Consider the following 19,233-nt stretch of genomic DNA (forward strand, 5'->3'; position numbering starts at 1 on the left):
TAAAATTCAAATAAGACTAGAAAGAGTTCCTTAAATTTTCGTAAGGAGATAAATAAACCTTGATAGAGAGTATGTGTTACTGAATAATATTCTGTTTTTCCTATACTGTAGTGATCACAGAATCCTCATAATTGCAGATTTTGTTTTTTCATTTTGTGTTTGCTACTGAGTATCTTCAGCCTTTGAAAACTTTTCCAGATGCACTTTGCGATTCATTGAAGGCTACTTCTTTTTTAATTACGGTATAGAATAGTTAATTAGCATAAACAAAAAATACTCATTTACTGTGTCAAGGATTGTCTGTATAACTTTTTTTGTAAATCTTGTTTTCACCCTTATTTCATGTGTTAAGTATTGATCATACAGTCGTACCTTGGGTTACGTACGCTCCGGGTTACGTACTTTTCGGGTTACGAACTTCGGTAACCCGGAAGCGCAACCTGGAGCACGCGCGGATGCGCAGAAGCATTTTGCGCAGGCGCGTTTGCGCATGTGCAAACTGCTACTACCGGGTTTTTCGCGCGCTTGTTCAGGCTGCGTACTTTTTGGGTTACAAACCGGAACCCGGAACCACAGCAACCCGGGGTACCACTGTACTGAATAATTAGAGACAGCTGCCTCTTCTTGTCAGACTGTGGTATTTACCAACAAATGAAATGGGCCTTCTGTAATATGGACAGCATTATTTTTATCAAGGTTTTAAAAAATGATTTAATAAAAAGAGGTACCTTTTTATATACTTCAGAATGAGTCAACCAACAATAATGTAGTGAATAGTTTAATTTTTCTCCAAAAAGATAAGCATGTTTATGCACTTGGGCACATGCAGGCTTGTATCATACAGTTGTAATAAATGATGTATTCCTGGGTACATCTTGTAGTTAAACAATTCATTGTTTTAAGTCTGTACAGGTAAACTATGGTATATTACACATTTTCTGAATGCTTTCAATAAATTTGTTACAGCTAGTTCTTCTCCACTGTCACTGGAAATTGTTTCTGCATTTCATTCCACTTTTGTATACATTATTTTTTGTGGTTCAGTTTTTGTGTATGCATCAGAATGCCCCAGTTACTATATTGTTGCTATATAATAACTACTGTAAATGTCTTGAAACCTGAAGAAGTGTAAATTCTATTTTGGCTGTATTTTTAAAAATAAATTGTAACTTTTATCATAGAATGCTGTTATCTCTTTAATCTTTTCAATAAAAAACCTAGTTCGTGTGAGCTTTATGTACATACCGGTAGATGCACTGTTATCTACTATCCTTATTTTTTTTACATTTTACAGCATTGTGGTAGAGTGAATTAAGTATTATTTTGGCTCAGATACATTCACTTTGCTATTTTTAGTTAAGCTTTCCAGCCATTGTGTATCACTGATACTTTAATATCTGTGCTTTCATTGGTTTTTCTCTTGGTCCAAGTATGTACAAAAATTCAGGAATTTATTTTTAAAATTTGAAAAGTACTACTGTATGTTCAGTATAGCAGAATTGAGTAACTTTGTGTACTGTACCAACATACTTTGGTAATACTAAAAAAATTACAACAGATAAACCTTTTTTGTCAGGAGATATATCCAGCTTTGAAGAGCTTGCACCATTCAGATGATTAAAGGACTGCTACATGAGGATGAGTATATTGCAGAGGTGTTGCAACTCGTCTTCTAGTGAACAATAGTCTCTTGCCTTGTAAAGACCTGTCATGTTCAAACCGTATGGGCTTCACAGAAGCATCTGATGGGCCCCTGTGAGAAACAGGGTGCTCTTCCCTCCAATCATGGAAGCAGAGGATAGCCTTCAGCACCATGAATTTGTCTAGTTCTCTTTTAATCCTCCCACATGAAGTTAGACACCATCCCTACTGGGTTTCAGATGGCTGGTCAAAACTCTCTTATTTTTCAGGGGGCCTTGTCACCCCGAATGCTTCTCATATGTTTTACGTTTGTTAATTTGAGAATTTAAATTCTTGGGGTTTCAAATTCTGAAGGTTTAATTTATGTTTTAAAGTTTCTATGTTGTCTATTTTATTGTTGTAAACCACTGTGAAACCTAAATGGTGAAAAGCGGGATGTAATTTAAAAAAATAAAGCAAGCCATCCAGGTTGGTCGCCATCAATGCTTCCTGTGGGGAGTGTATTCCGTACTTAATGTGCTGTGCGAAGTACTTTCTTTTATCAGTCCTGACTGTTCTACGTTCAGCTCGGTTGAATGTTCATGAGTTCTTGTATTACGAGAGGAGGAAAACTTTACACACGCCTCTCATGTCACTTACATGTCACTTGAAGAGCAGGTCCTCCACCCTCCAGTGACGCGAGAGTCCCATGAATCTGTCTTAGGCTTCCTTATACGCCTTCAGCATGTCTGTGTAGCATCTCCCCACCACCACTTGCAACAATCTCAACCCTTTTTCTCTTCTCTTAGGCTATCTGTTGACACTGACATAAAAATACAGTGGGGGTTCCCTCCCCACAATCTTCTAAATCCTTGGTTCCCAACGTGGGACACACACTCCACAGCGGGGCAATTTGATTTTTAAGGGGGGCAATTTGAGAATGACTTATTAACAGTTATGGCCTTCTAGTCTTCCTCCACGTGAATAGGAGTTCACTTTTTGAATAATAAGAATTATATGTCATGGGGGGGGGCGCATCAGGATTTTAGAGACGCTTCGGTGGGGCATGGCCAAAAAAAGGTTGGGAACCAATGCTTTAAATAGTTGTATTTCAACAGAAAGGCAAGGTTTGAACTCATTTGTGCCAGGTGAGCATCTTGGAAAGTGTGAGTGCAGTCTATATCGTTGAAGTTAACTTTCATTCTCCCCCCCCCCTTTAAAACATTTCTTGGTTTAGAAAAAGTATGTGCAATGTCTCTTTTTCAAGTTATACTTTCCACAGAACAGTTTCATTTGTTGAGACATTAGTGTAACATTAAGAAGAAAGGGGGAAAGAGGTGGGGGGGCATGGTGAGTGGGGGTGGGGTCAGGTGGCAGTGCTTCTATTCTACTTAATGTACCTGTGGGGTTTTTCAGTTTTGAATACAGTCTGCAACCCAGACAAATGCATGTTTACTTAGAAGGGAGTCCCCCTGAGTTATTTGTGTGTCTGTGTGTAAATATACAGATATACACAGTGCTTTTTTTCTTTTTAAAAAACGTTTAGGAGTACTCTCATTTTCCTACTCATATTGAAATAGTGCCCCACAATGAGGCCAAATTTAGATTCACAAAATGTTTAGTGGTATGTGCCCCCCTGCGTCCCCTCAGACAAAATGCACTGTCATACACACACACACACACACACACACACACACATTTACCGGGGAGCAGGGCCAGATTTAGGTTTGATGAGGTCCTAAGCTACTGAAGGTAATGGGGCCCTTTATATGGCCAGCTGTCCTTTGTCAACAACAAATTGTTGCTGTTTTTTGTTTTGAATATATGCTATATGGTAATTTATGGACCTAATAGGTATCTAAAGCTATTTTGCACATAACAAAATATGTATTTTATCAAAGTTATTGTTGAACTGAAATACAATTAAGAAGAAGTATATTAATAGTGAAATAATTATTAAGCTCTAACTTAACATGATTTTTTATTCATAACAAACTGAATGCAAACACATTGGAATTTGGCAATAACAAAAGTTCCTTTAGAAACACAATTTACAAAGAATGATAATTTTGGGGACCCCCAAGAGAGTGGGGCCCTAAGCTATATAGCTTGTTTAGCTTATACGTAAATCCGGCACTACCTGGGAGCCATTACCATTGAGCTTGGTAGGATGCACTTCTCAGTAAGCACAACATACCGGCGATGAATTCCCTGAGACCAAGAAACGGCCGCCGCCTTGCCACCTGCGGGGGATTCAGGCTCTCTCTGCAGCCCGCCTCTTCCTTCGCGAGTTGCATCTGCTTTTCTGGAACTGGAGTCAGAGGAGGCGGAGCCTGCTCCCGCGGCTGCGCAGGCGCCGTCCTGCGGCGGAGGGACGGAGGTGCCGCGCCGCTCTAGGCCTCCGGGAAGATGGCGGAGTACCTGCAGGTGATGAGGAGGGCGCTGCAGCAGCTCGGGGGTCACGGCGGCATTCGCGGGGCCATGTTTCAGCTGCTGAGGTAAAAAATGGCTCGGGCACTACGCCATGCGCGTCTGCTTGCGACGGCAGGCTAGGAGAGGAGCGGCTGCTTGCGCTCGAGGGTCACCTTGGTAATGGGCAGGAGGGAGAGGAGGAGGTCGCAGTCTCTGGTTGGCGTGGAAATGGGTCTCCTCCGCTTCTCTAGACCTTCCCGGATCCGAAGAGACGAGCAGGCAGCCCAAACTCCGTCGAGGGTATAAAGGTGGAATTGGGGGACCTTTTCTGAAGCGGGGTCATTTCAAGGCTTGCGCCTCCCGGTCATTTCGGGAAAGGGAAGGGAGGGCTGTCCGGATTGGAAAGCTTGTTATTGGCTAGATAAGCGGACTTTCTTTCTCTGGGCTGTTTTGACACTTGAGTTCATACTAAACCAATGAAGTCGTCCTTGGTGTGGAAAATGCCCTGCATCCAGTTGGTAAACTTGTTTGCTTGGAAGGAAATTCTGTAGATGTCTTGCTGGGCAGTTTTCAAGCCAAAAAGTTGGGGATATTTGTTTATCTTGCTCTGTTTTTCCCCTTCCCTACCACAACTACCCTGTGAGGCAGAACATCTTAGCTCTCTCTTTCTATCATAGGCTTTAATTTTAAAATAAAGTTAAAATTCCAGGCAATTTAAAAAAAAAACTGCTTGCATTAGGTCCAGTCACAGACAACCCTGGGGTTGCAGCGCTCATCTCACTTTACTGGCCGAGGGAGCCGGCGTACAGCTTCCAGGTCATGTGGCCAGCATGACTAAACCACTTCTGGCGAACCAGAGCAGTGCACGGAAACGCCAATTACCTTCCCGCCTGAGCGGTACCTATTTATCTACTTGCACTTTGATGGGCTTTTGAACTGCTAAGATGGCAGGAGCAGGGACCGAGCAACAGGAGCTCACCCTGTTGCGGGGATTCGAACTGCCGACCTTCTGATCGGCGAGCTCTAGGCTCTGTGGTTTAACCCACAGCGCCACCCACATCCCTATAACTGCATGCATAACAAAACACTAAAGGAATAAAGAAACTGGGTGGTTATCATTCTTAGTCTATCATGCTTCTGGAGACAACAAGAGTAAAACAGCTGAGGAAAAGTTCAATTATACATAATAAAAAATAAAAAAATCCTTCCAGTAGCACCTTAGAGACCAACTAAGTATACAAATTATTTATACATACATAGTCAGAAAAAGCTTGCAGGATTCCATACATAACTTTTAATAATTAGTTTTCTTAATTTTGTATATATTCCTACAAGAGTCTTACGGCAATCGCTTTCTCAGATTACAGTCTGTCATGTGCATTTTATGAAGCGGACAGTAGTCCATGGGTGTAGCCAAGGTGGGGCAGGGAGGGGCAGCTGTCCCCCTAAATCAATAAAAATAAATAAGAATACATAGCTAACTGAGGTTCTGCCCCCCCCAACAAAAATCCTGGCTAAGCCCATGCTGTAGTTCATGAATGCTTATGCCATCATACTGGTACATTTGTTCGTTTTCAAGGTTTCACAAAATTCTTAGATGTTTTTGCTGCAACAGATTAACACTGCTGCCTTTCTGGAAATTATAACACAGTCCTAAACCATTTTCAGGCATTTGCCTGAAAAGGTGATTAGTACCGTAATTGGGGCGGGCGGGGAAGCATGCACACAAGTCTTACATTCAGAGCTCTGCAAAGTTATCAATAAAGCTTGAAAGGGGTTTTTAATCACCTTTGGTTGATCACACATAGAAACTCTTCCAGTGAGTGGGAACCTTAGACAAAATAAATAAATAAATAAATAAAAAACCTTCCAGTAGGACCTTAGAAACCAACTAAGTTTGTCCTATGGCAGACCAACACGGCTACCTACCTGTAACTGGGAACCTTAGATTATCAGGGTTTCCAGTTGTGGGGAGCATTTCTAAGGGCATTCAAGTACACACACTTAAAAATCATCTTCATTCCTTTACACTGATCTGAAGACCAGCCCAGGGATATTGGGTTTGGGTCTGTATGCATCCTCATGTCCCCACCCTGTTTTACTTATTCTGTACTCCTGGGGAATTTCTAACACTGGCCATACACAATTGTTCAAGAAGCACGTTATACAATAATTCATGCTCATTAGGTGCAAAATGACTGTCTTTTCAGTTTTAATAATTAGAGTTGAAGCTGAGATTGCTTCTGGTCCCTTTACTTCTAGGACCACTGACAACTGAACAGAATTTCTAAAGTTACCTTCCACAAAGTGAGACCATTGGGCCATCTAGCTCAATGTTACATCCCAACCCTAACTGCCAATGGCAAGGATTGAATGTGTGATCTTCTGCATTCAAAGTGCTCCACCATGGAGCAACAACAGCTCCTCATATTTAAATTTGTTCAGTATCGGGTAATTTTACTACTTCTGTTTTTGGAAACCTGCAGGGTCAGCGACTTGAAGACAGGTGCACTAGTAGGTGTTGATAAATATGGAAACAAATACTATGAAGACAAAAGATATTTTTTTGGTAAGTGGATATACTTCAGTAATTTGAATTTAATCTTCTGAAAAAGCTATGCTAATTTACACTTTTCAGTGTGATTACAATTTAGTCAGCTCTAAGTAATTGTTGGTGTCAAGTAGGAGGATATAGCAGTAAGAAGTCCTAGTGAGGTGTTGTCACTACAGGAACTTGGATTTATGCTCCTGCTTGTAAATATAGCATCTTTTTGCACTGGTACACAGATGTGAAGAAACAGAGAAAGCAGATAGAGTTCAGGGAGTAGTAGTGAGGGTCATCTTTTTGATACCATCATCTTTGCATACTCATTACTTTGAATATTAAGACCCCTTTTCCAGTCTCAGCACTTGGATTGCTAAAATTAACCCAAATTGCAAGGAAGAGAGGCTGCAGCGCCATTGGGTTACATGGGCTAATATGGTATTTTTAGGGTTTTTATTAAACACTACATTAATTGAAATTAATGTGCACTCTCCCAAATCTGCTGCTTGTCTCTCTGAGGTCCCTTCATGTGTGACCCTTTTCCTTCACAAAAATAATTCTGATGTGGGAAATAACACAGTAACTTGTTAGATGCAAATATATTAGATAATTTTGGTTTCCTTCATACCATATACTCGTCACCTTTCTGGTCTACGTGTTTGTAGTAAACTAAGCTCTTCGCAAGTGACCACATAGACACTTCATCATCCTACATTGTGTAGGGGAGAAACATGTATGTGAGGTGGTCCCAACATGGATTCTTATCAACAAAGCCTTACAGTGCCTCAATTTAATCCTTCCATGCCTTCTGCCAAACCAGTCCTTTCCCAAAAGTGGTATTTGTTGAATGTGAGAATCTTGCAGGCACAATAATTAAATGTGAGCACAGAATTTTAACTTCACAAAATTTGAATTGTATGTGTGGTGGTGGTGAGTACAGCCTTTTTATAACTAATAAAATGTCATAAATTATGCTTCACTTCTTGGTTCAATTGAATATAATTTGTAAATGTTTACTTATCTTCCTATTTAAGGTCGCCATAGGTGGGTTATATATACTAATGAAATGAATGGCAAGAACACATTCTGGGAAATAGATGGAAGCATGGTGCCCCCTGAATGGTAAACCAGCTAGTTTACTGCATGCATTTCTGTGATTATATGTTGTATTAACCTTGTGAAACAGTTAACCTCAAAACGAACCAACTTATCTGAGGCTGACATGCAAAAGCAAGGAAATGAAAATTTAATCCTCTTAACAGTACATCATCCCCTAATCTTCTTCCAGCAAAAGTACTTCACCAGTTCCAGGGTAGAGCATAGATCAGTCACCACTCTTCTGTTTGAAAGGGACATTATGGTAAATGCATGCTTTCTGCCTGAAAACTGAAGATGTGCTTAGGTGAGGGGTGGCTGATGTGTAGGTGCTTTTGGAGTCTAAACTCCCATCAGCCTCAGCCAGCCTGTCTGTATTCAAGGAAAATGGTGATTGTCGTTCTGCAACATCTGGCAGACCACAGATTGGTCATCGCTAGTCTCTAGGTCATCCCTTTTGCAGTACTACCTAATTTAATGATACACATTATGTTGCACTATGGTGCTGCTCAAGAATTGTACAACCAAAGCCCTAGCCTGTTGGTCATGGCAGTTTTTAAATTGTGCCTGTTAGTATCATCAGTCTCTGTACCACTTTCTCTGGAACAGTCTTACTGGAATAAGTAGAAGAGTTGTGAAGTGACATTTAGAAGATATTTGATTTTTAGAAAAAAGAATATTACTGAAAGTACCATAGTCAAAACAAAATAAAAAATAAAAGTTCCTTCCAGTAACACCTTAGAGACCAGCTAAGTTTGTTCTTGGTATGAGCTTTCGTACTTTATTTTTTATTTTGTATAGACAACAGAAGTTAGGCTGTCCAGATAGGGGCGCAGCTGGGCTACCAGCCAAACCTGATGGAAGGTACTCCGTGCCACTGAGGCCACCTGAGCCTCAAGCAACAGCAGTGGATTCTGTTCCTTCAGTGTAATCACATCAAGAGCAGGCCACCCACTATCCATCTGGTCTAGGGAACCACCCGCGTACAGTGCCTCAGTCATCTCTGTATTGAGCTTCAGTTTATTGGCTCTCATTTTGTCCATTACTGAGGCAAGACATCAGTCCAGCATATCCACTGCCACCCCCCTGTAAAGGGGAAGTAGAGCCTGGGTGTCATCAGCATATTGCTTATACTGTACTCCAAAACCTCAGATAATTCACTCAGTGGTTTCATGTAGATGTTAAAAAGTATGGGGGATAACACTGAACCCTGAGGAACCCTGCAGTGAAGGCTCCATAGGGTCAAACGAAACTCCCTCAGCATCACCCTTTGAAAATGACCAGAACTACCAGAAAGCAGTGCCACCCACCCACAACTCAGACAGCCATTCCAGAAGGCTACCATGTTCAATGGTATCAAAAGCCACTGAGAGGTCAAGGAGAATTACCAGGGACACATTACTCCCCCTCTCCTTCTCCTTCTCCTTCTCCCTCTCCCTCTCCCTCTCCCTCTCCCTCTCCCTCTCCCAACAAAGGGCATCATACAGGGTGATCAAAGCAGTTTCTGTGCCAAAACCAGATCTAAACTCCAGTTGAAATGAACCTAGGAAATTGATTGTTTCCAAGAGAGCCTGTTGAAAACGAATGCATTATTGCAAGTAATGCTGTGTACGGAAGTACTCACAGAGAGTCCTATTGTAACTTCATTGCATTCAGTAGGATGCATAATGGTGCCAGCTTTTGATAGTACCCATACACTGTTTGGACTGGGAGGTAATGAGAGCTTGGCTTCAGATACCACCACCACCACCAGCAGCAGCAGCAGCAGCAGCAGCAAGTGATTACCCAATTGTAGTTGATGATAGCAGCTATCTTTTTGGTACTACTTGTATAGTCCAACAAGAAGGCCCAACCACGTAGTCATAGGAGCACCTCCTGGATCACCCTTTTGTGTGCCATGACACAAATGGATTGCATCTGCCTTTGTTCCATTGGGGCAACACTCTTTTTTGCAACACCTACCTGTCTGTAGTGGAATACTAATTTTCTGATACTAAATATATCATTTTCGGGCATATTTATTTATTAGATTTATGTCTCACTTTTCTTCCCAAAGGAGTCAAGGGCAGCATACACATCAGTGATAAAATAATACAATTAAAAATAAAATAAACAGTCTTAAAATCTTAAAAACAGTTAGGAAACATGCTTCTGCAAACAATAAATCTAACAGCATCTGCATGATTAAACTTCTTGAAATGTAGCTGTTCAAAATGGTTCATGCAGTGTAACTTTTGTCCATCAAGCATGGCTTGCTTTTGAAACTGAGCATATATGCTTCAGGGGCTATTAGGACAACATATTTATCAGTCATGTGTGTGTTTGTGTGTGTGTGTTTTTCCCCTTGAAGGCATCGTTGGCTTCACTGTATGACAGAAGACCCTCCAACTACACACCCTCCAGTGCCTCGTAAATTCATTTGGGAGAATCATAAAATGAATTTAAGTGGTACTCCTGGACAGTATGTACCATTTTCTACCACCCGTAAGAAGATACAAGAGTGGGTCCCACCTTCTACACCTAGCAAGTGAAAAGAAAGGAATATGATGATCTGCGAAGCATTAGATCTACAATGTGAACTGTAGCTTTCTTCAGTTTTTAAAATAAAAGTCTTTGATCAGAAACCTTCTGAAATCAGAAATATTGACGAGAAGAGAACTAGTGAGTAGCAGATGGCAGAATATGCAATAATCTGTCAGACAGCAGTTGTGTATGAAATACCTTTTTGTAGAAGCAAGAGTCGGCATCTTTAAGACCAGAAAATGTACTATGGCATAAGCTTTTGTTGATAAAAGTCCACTTCAACAGATGCAACAACTTACGCCATAATTTGATGACCTTTAACTTCTACATATTAACACAGCTAGCACTCTGATTATGTTCTGCAGAAGTTTATTAAACCACTGACAGTCTCCTACCCCCCACCACATTATTTTATCTAACTTATGTTAATATGGATAGTAATGATCCATGATTATCCTCTCATTATTTGGAACATACAAGTTTTATTTCTGAATAATAGTACTCTCTAGAGTGAAAAAAGCTGTTACTATGGCTTCTTACTATATATCATTGATAGGATGATCTTAGGAACATATGAATGTTTCATACTGTGATAAAAATGCAGTGCAGAGTATTGAGAACTGCTGCAAATTATTAATGTCCTTTGAGAGTAAAAAAAGAAGAAACTGCCAAATTTATGAGCAATCAGCTTTTCTTATGCATGTGTTAGTGAAGCTGGTAAGTGTTAGGCATGTGCTACTTTCATAGCCCACTTACAACCTGGGGTAGTTTTTGCATCAAAATTGACCAGTGTAATGATTGGCCTTTGCCAGGGTGTACCATAGTGGCTAATAAACTAAGCTAAAAATCAGGTGTGCCTTGAATCTTACCTTACATGAGCTCCCTTTAAAATTCAGTAATTTTATTCAGGCCTTTAAAATTCAGTAATAAACTTTTGTACTCAAAAAAAAGTATACTCAGTCCTACATCCATCCTGTTCAGTTTTCAGTGCCATGCTCCACAGCTTCTCTCTATTTAGGTGTGTGCATGCTAACAATTATCCCTGCACTTAGTTCAGGTCTATTTAAATCTTTCCTGCTACAAATTACTCTCTGGAGTATTTTGAACTGCTCCTACTGTAATTTAAGGTGCTGATGATCTCACACAGCTAGTATGAAGGTTTCATTGGAAAACCCAAGGATTCTACTGCTAAATGATAGGAACATTTCAACACAAACTCATGTCATCCAGGTGAAAAAAATAGACTGAAAGCAGTGCTAGGAGGCAAGGAACACATTTCAAAATGCAGGAAAATATGGAATGGGGTTGGCTTTACTGGCCTTACTGAACAGCTGCAATGCCTTGGGATTTCAAAGGCAAGCTTACTTGGGCATCAGCAACTGATGAAACGTATCTTGTGGTTCCAGTGCACAGGCAATTCTTGGCTATAATCACATTTCTCCACTGCAGGGGAGGTCTTTATCCCATGAAGAAAGAACACCACATAAGAGAGGATATCTCACAAAGTGAGAGCAGATATGCAGCTTTCCTCCTAACTGGAGAAAAAATGCCTGGACATCTTTGTAACTGAACCATCATAAAAAGTAAATGAAAAAATACATTCCTTTTATATAGGGCTGGATCTAAATATGCCCCATCTGTGAATAGAAGGGTTTGGAATCTAGCATATGATCCCTGCAGGAAGAAGGGGAGGGTTTTGCTCATTCCTCCTGCCTTGAGTCCCTATAACCATTTTTCATGATATGCTCAAAACATTCTACAGAAGCTTTGCAGGGGAGGGAGAAGCAGGTGAAAAAGACCTCCCTTTCTCCACTCTCAGCAGAACTCTGCTTATTACAAACCTGGATCGAACCAATAATGATTTTCTAGCACTCTTGGGATATTATTATACATTATCTCAGTAATCCTTGGCAATTCCATGTCAACCAGGACATTACTATCCTGATACTGCAGCTGAGAAAACTGACTTGCCTAAGGCCCTTGACTGAATTCATGTGGGGTTTCCTGCTTTCCATTTTTCACACCTCACTGCTGTGGTACATTTCTAACGAGATGATGATGTAAGGTTGCCTTACAGGCTCAAAACATTATAAAAGTTAAGCAGTGCTCATGTTCCCCACCCCCAATGGAAGCTACCAAAAGAAGGTCTCTGGATATCATAATTAATATTTAAAATATTAAGTATGCTATTTCTTTCCACACATCTAAGAAATGATATCTTTTTCTGCAAATAGTGTCAGGAATAGCAGCAGATGAAAGAGAGGTGGGAGGCATGCAGGGAACAGTAAAAAGCCATGAAATCAGGGGTGGGGGAGACAACATTTAAAGTCATTTAAAAGCCTTGTATCTTTTCCCACTGATGAGTCATCTAATGGGAACTCAAAACTGTTTTGCACATCTAATTCTCATGTGTCCAATCCACAGTGATCTGTAATGACTGAAATGGTCCTGATCTGTTTGCAACTTTTTCTCCAGATTTTGACTTGCCTTCTGTGTACTACCAATTCTCTAGTTGCACAATTAATTGGATGGAAGTGCATGCATGCCCAAATGTTCACTTAAATACATTTTTTAAATTCTATTATTTTTTGTGTTTCCCTATAACTTACATTCTTTGGAACCCAGGTGATTTTTCACACTAGGCTTAAGAGCTCCAGTAATCCATCCTTTTTATGGGCTGTTCTACAGTTTAAGCTTTTACCATTTTTCTGTGCATCTGTGTTGACACAGCGGTACTGAACAACGGTTTATTTTTCTCTGTCCAAATGTTCCTTTATTTATTGCACACAGTTTGCATTTAATCACACTGTATAATTAAGCACCACAAACCAGGTATGAATGATTCTGCATCTGTTTGCCCAGAACAGCAGAATACTTAAGAGGCAGTAGAGCGGAACAGAAACAGGGTATGTGTGCGTTAACTGCCCTTTAATGTCTTATTACTTTATTGAGTAAAGCGCTCATAATAGGTAGATGCAGCGAAAACCTTTTCCAGGATGAAGTCCTTGCTCTCTTGAAGGCATCCCATCCCTCACTTTCAACATCTATATACTTCTCTCTTGAACGGGATCCCAAAGTACCAGCAGTATGACATTTGCTTCAAAAGTCTTCATACCTTGGCCTTCTGGACCTCCTTCCCTGTCACACTCAGTCTGACATTCAGGAGGTATGTGCATGCAATGGAGTTAAGTGCTGATAAGTCTCTTCTTGTATTGAAAAACAATTCTCAGTTGCTGATTATGGTTTCAGAAAACACTTCTACAGAAAATGGGAGAAATGTGCCTATAGGATTCTGTAAGGAGAATCCTGTATCATCAACTTTGAGGTAAAAAGGTAAAGGGACCCCTGACCATTTGGTCCAGTCACGGATGACTCTAAGGTTGCGGTGCTCATCTCGCTTTACTGGCCGAGGGAGCCGGCATACAGCTTCCGGGTCATGTGGCCAGCATGACTAAGCCGCTTCTGGCGAACCAGAGCAGCACACGGAAATGCCATTTACCTTCCCGCCAGAGCGGTACCTATTTATCTACTTGCACTTCGTGCTTTCGAACTGCTAGGTTGGCAGGAGTTACCAAGCAACAGGAGCTCACCCCGTTGTGGGGATTCGAACCGCCGACCTGATCGGCAAGCCCTAGGCTCTGTGGTTTAACCCACAGCGCCACCCATGCCCTTCAGATATAGCATCTGAAGAAGTGTGCATGCACATGAAAGCTTATACCCAGAACTAAGTTGGTCTCTAAGGTACTACTGCACTATTTTTTAATTTTTTTTATTTCGACTGCATCAGACCAACACGGCTACCTACCTGAATCTTGAGTAGCTATAGTTAGGATTGCACTGTAAGCTGCGTTTTGATCTTTCAAACTGATAGTCATCACAGCACCAGTGGCCCCTACTGACTCTCAAAATGCAAAGATGTTCACTATAGTATGCTCAGCCTGGAGAGCAATCATGTCATAAATATAAATATAGAGCAAATGAATTAGACCTTGGTAAAGGAATACTGAATCATCATCTAGCTAGCTGAAGCTAAGTAGGGCACAAGGAAAGCACCATCTATTTTGAGTTAATGATGCTTAATTTCTTTTTGACTCGTTGAATTTTAAGGATGATTACCTTCAGACAAATGAAGGCTCTACCTCATGGAATTTTAGCTGTCATATGCTGTCAGATTCAGCTGTCAGATTCTGTAGATCACTGTTCATATGAGTTTCCGAACAAAGACAATGAATGGATTCGGGGATAGTTTGGTTCCTAGAACATTGGTCTACAAATGGTTAGTTGGGACCCATTACTGAGTTGAAACCCTTGAGAGTCCCATGGACTGCATAAAGATCAAACTTATCCATCCTTAAATAAATTAGCCCTGAGTGCTCATTGGAAGGACAGATCCTGAAGTTGAGGCTCCAGTACTTTGGCCACCTCATGAGAAGAAAAGACTCCCTAGAAAAGACCCTGATGTTGGGAAAGATGGAGGGCACAAGGAGAAGGGGACGACAGAGGATGAGATGGTTGGACAGTGTTCTCGAAGCTACTAACATGAGTTTGGCCAAACTGCGGGAGGCAGTGAAAGATAGGCATGCCTGGCGTGCTCTGGTCCATGGGGTCACGAAGAGTCGGAAACGACTGAACAACAACACTGAGTTGAAAGCTGACCTAAAGTATATCGACAGCAGCATTACCATTCTGCAAATACATAAAAATAATGAATGAGGTGTCGCCCCAAATGCATTTTTGGGCTAAACGTGGGTCCCAGGTCTGAAAAGGTTGAAAACTTGTTCTAGAAAATAAAAATGATAATCCAAGCAGTACGAGCTCAGTGCAAAGGTGAGTAAACTGAAAGGCAGAGACAGCAAAACCTAACCACATGATTTATCTGAACATGAGTACATCAGCTCATATTAAATATAGTTTTAATACCACTCACTTGGGTGTCCTCCTATGCACAGTCAAGGCTAGAGGAGGCTAGTTCTCCATTTTGCATAACAGAACAGTAGGGCTGTATCAGTGGCATTTTGTTGTCACTGAGATTCACTATTCTGCCAGCCAGAGTAGTGGCTCTGTCCTCCTGATCTCGTGTACGGTGCTAGCAGTAAATGACAGCGAGCATTTGATAGAAGGGGGAAGGTAAATGTGGGGAAATGGTTGCACATGTCTTAATATCAGTTCTGCATTAGTTAATCACATGCTCATAGCTAGAGTGTGTTCTAAAAACAAAGGGGCACAATGGCTGCTATTCTTAAAGATTACTGCATACTTTTGCCCTCCTGGTTATCATTTAAGGAATGTGTCAAGAACTGGGGGAAATAATATATGGAAAGGAAACTTGCAAATTGGCTTCCTCCTGTTCTGTGTTCTTCCCAAACGTGTTGAGCTTGGCAAACACTGAATCTTCTTAGCCAAAGGTGTGATTGGTATAGCATACTGGACTCCATAGGCCTAGCTGCGGAGCCTAGAATCAGCATCTGTTAAACTGCCTGGAATCCATTAAACTTTCCACAAATTTCAGTGAGGCCCAATCCTATGCATGAAACCTACAGATTCATTGAGGTGCCCTAGCTCTGTATGAGATCAGCCTGTTAACAGTTCCAGTTGTCCTGGTCCTGGTTGTTTCTGATTCCAGCAATATGATTAAGCAACAGCCCAGTATAGTCACAGTATAGCTTCAGTGCTGTTAGTGATCTGTGACTTGCAAGCAGTGGTGGAGCTTCATGCTCCAGCACCGGGGGGGGGGGGGCAAGAGCAGGCAGGCCGGGGTTGGCGCGTGCCCTGAGGGAATGGGGCGTGGTGCCCAGCGTGGCAATGGCACCCCACCAGGATCTCACTGCCGGGGGCAGTGTGTACTCCCTGCACTCCTCTTCCTCCGCTACTGTTTGCAAACCAGGCCATCCTTACTTTGAGTAAGGATGAGTTCCAGAATTTAACTCCTATCCTCCCTTGCCTGCCACTTGTCCTGCTCAAACAGGGGTGGCTAACCTGTGGTCCTCCAAAAGTTGCTGGTCAGTGTCCCCATCATTTCTGGCCAAGCTGGCTGGGCTGAGGGGAGTTGGTGACCACACGTTGTATCTTCACATTTCACCACCTGAAATAGAGAAAGGGGATTATCTTCAATTTCTGCATGCTATTGATTGCTATTCTATATATACTTGCTTTGGGGGGGGGGGGGTGTTTAGCCAAAGTTTAGTAGAGAATTCAATTTTATTTAGTACTGTTGGATCAATCTAACAAGTGCCTCACTGTATTACAATGGCTTCTTCTATAGCTTCCATAAATATAGCAGTATGGTCTAATTAGTTACTGGTGTGACTTGCACATTGTATGGCAACAGTTGCTATACAATTTTACTGCCGAAAGACCTTTTACCATTTCTTTGATTCCAAGCTTTGTAGTGAATCCCTGTGTTCCATCCCTCATCTTTGTGTATCTTCTTTTTTCCCCATTGGTGAAATTTCTAAATGTCCCTGGAATGTGTAATATGATAGGTTTGTATTGGTGTCATATTTTCTGTCTGGTTGTAACTTCCCAGCTGATTTGAACTTAGATAGTTTTGTGCATGGAAATCAAATGGAAGCTATTAACACACTTTGCAAAGAGGTAAAAGTAGACCTATTAACCAATCTGTTAATGGAGGCAGCAGGTCTATGAATACAAGTTGCTGCGAATTTCAGGTGTGGAGAGAGAACTGTTGCTCTCAGGTCCTGTTTTCAGGGCTTCCCACAGACATCAGTTTTGCCTGATCCAGCAGGCTCTTTTAATGTTCGGGAGAAGGAGGAAACATATATAATACACAGTGTTCCAGATATCGTGGCCATTTCATAGACTATGTTAGTCAATTTGGTGCCCTTGATGACCATTAGCCATGATAGCTGGGGCTGATGGGAACTTATGGAAACTGGAGGCCAACTGCATCTACAGGGTGCCATGCTGGCTACCGCCATCATAGGCTCTAAAATTGATAATACATTGGAAAATTAAAAGAAACAACTCCTGGCAGTGCTTGATTTATAACGTAGAACACAACTACTTTATGATATTACCATGGGGCATCCAAAAAGTATAAAACAATGCATAAGAGCATCTATACTATACTACAATGAAATGTTTAAACATTTCTTTGACTGTCCTTGAATCTTCTCGCCACACTTGCCATCCTCTCCTGCCACACTCTTTGAGAACCATTGCTCTATGACATGAAAGTTTCTAGTTCTGCATTTAACAGCTTATTGTGCAGAATAAATTAACCTGACCTGGGTTCTTTTTTTCCTTTTTTTTTGCAACCAGGGACAGAGAGGGAGAATAAACCACTTGAATTTCTCCTTCAGTTGGTAACCCAATTTCTGTAGAAGCCTGCTTTCCTAAACCTGATAACTTTCTGACGTATTAGATTACAGCTTCCTTCATCCCTAATGGCTGGGCATGCTGCCTGGGGCTGAGGAGTCCTGCAGTCCCTAACATCTAGGAGGAACCAGGTTGAAGAAAGATGCTCTAAGCTGCCCTTACATCTCTCACCTTTGATTATAAGTTCAGTATAATGAATTTATACAGACCATATAAATATAAACAGGATTTTAAAAGTGTGTACTTAAGCTTACTTACTTACATATTATTATTATTATTATTATTATTATTATTATTATTATTATTATTATTAATAATTTATTAGTCACTTTTCTCATGGAAATGACTCAATGTAACTTACAGATGTAATAAAAATACTTAAACAAATTACATTAAACACCATAAATAAAAACTAAAAACAAACACGGACATCTATGCAAATAAAAACCAGGTCTTTTAGACTTTGCCCCTCTAAAAGATGTCACAAATACTTAAACACTGTTCAAATTTAGGGCCAAAAACCCAGGTAAATGGGAGGTTTCCCCCCGGTCCCTAAAAATAGATAAACACACTGTCAAAGATAACTCAAAGTTACTCAGCTCTACCAAACTGGCTTAGGGAAAGTTCTATCTAAAGGCTTTGCAGGCTGTGGCTTCAATCACTAAGGCAGCAGAGTAAAACAACATCCGACACTTCCTACAGAGCAATTTCTGTTACGTAGTTGGCTTAAAATCGTCACAGAACCATCTTCAGTCAAATATGAAACCATTAAATACTAATTTGATATGTGTGCTATTGTAATGACTTGAGATAGTGAAGGAAGGAGCTATGCTTGCGTACATAGCCCCTGATGTGAATAAGCCCTATTTAATTTTCTGTTTAAGCTTCTGTGATTGGAAACTGCAGGCAAATGTTGTGTTGTCATCCGTACGAGAGCCTGGAGATACAAAGAACAGCATCGCAGCTAACGATGCCACTGCACTGCTTGCTAACATCACAGTTGCTATGCTACAGCAATTTCCTTGTTCCCTTTCAGACAATGAACTTGAGCGAGAAAAATGTATAAAACACCAAATCACTTCCCACCTTTTTCTTCAATTTCATTAACAGCTTTATGGCTAACCTTTTATACTGGTAAGTACTCTTCAGCTTATCTATTGACAACAAAGAAGAAGAAGAAGAAGAAGAAGAAGAAGAAGAAGAAGAAGAAGAAGAAGAAGAAGAAGAAGAAGGAGGAGGAGAGCTAACATAAAATCTGCTGAGAAAGCTTTGATTAACCAGTTGGGGAGCATTTCAATTTATGTAGATCAGGGTTGTGGTGAGTCTGTGGCCCTCCAGATGTTATTGAATTAAAACTCCCATCATTCCTGACCTTTGGTGATGTTGGCTGGGGCTGATGGGATTGGAGTCCAGCCATGCCTGGAAGACTACAGGCTAGTCACCACTGACCTAGATATTCTGTAACAGTAACAGATGTAAAAATTGCTATGCTTCCACAATAAGGTTTAAAAGGGAGATTTCCCCACGAAGGCACTAAACAAATTCATTTGCAATTCATTTGCATATTTGCAATTTTGACAATATTGCACTTGGGCTCAGTAGAGTTGGGAAGGGGGTAGCTCGCAACAGAAAGTGATTCTCCATTCATCTTGCTTTGCAAACGGGTACTAGCTAGCTGTTAGAGGTGGGTCGCACCCACT

General features: G+C 41.0%; 1 protein-coding gene across 1 annotated transcript; it reads left to right on the forward strand.

Annotated features, from left to right (window-relative positions):
- The first annotated feature begins 3,985 nt into the window (after window positions 1-3,985).
- NDUFA12 (NADH:ubiquinone oxidoreductase subunit A12) lies at window positions 3,986-10,296 on the forward strand. Its single transcript, XM_033162387.1, has 4 exons — window positions 3,986-4,118; window positions 6,519-6,601; window positions 7,612-7,699; window positions 10,023-10,296. Exons 1-4 carry the CDS (start codon window positions 4,030-4,032, stop codon window positions 10,201-10,203), a joined length of 441 nt encoding a protein of 146 aa, XP_033018278.1. The 5' UTR covers window positions 3,986-4,029; the 3' UTR covers window positions 10,204-10,296.
- Window positions 10,297-19,233: the final 8,937 nt, after the last annotated feature.

The sequence above is a fragment of the Lacerta agilis genome, chromosome 10, assembly GCF_009819535.1.
Source record: "Lacerta agilis isolate rLacAgi1 chromosome 10, rLacAgi1.pri, whole genome shotgun sequence".
In the NCBI taxonomy this organism is placed as follows: domain Eukaryota; kingdom Metazoa; phylum Chordata; class Lepidosauria; order Squamata; family Lacertidae; genus Lacerta; species Lacerta agilis.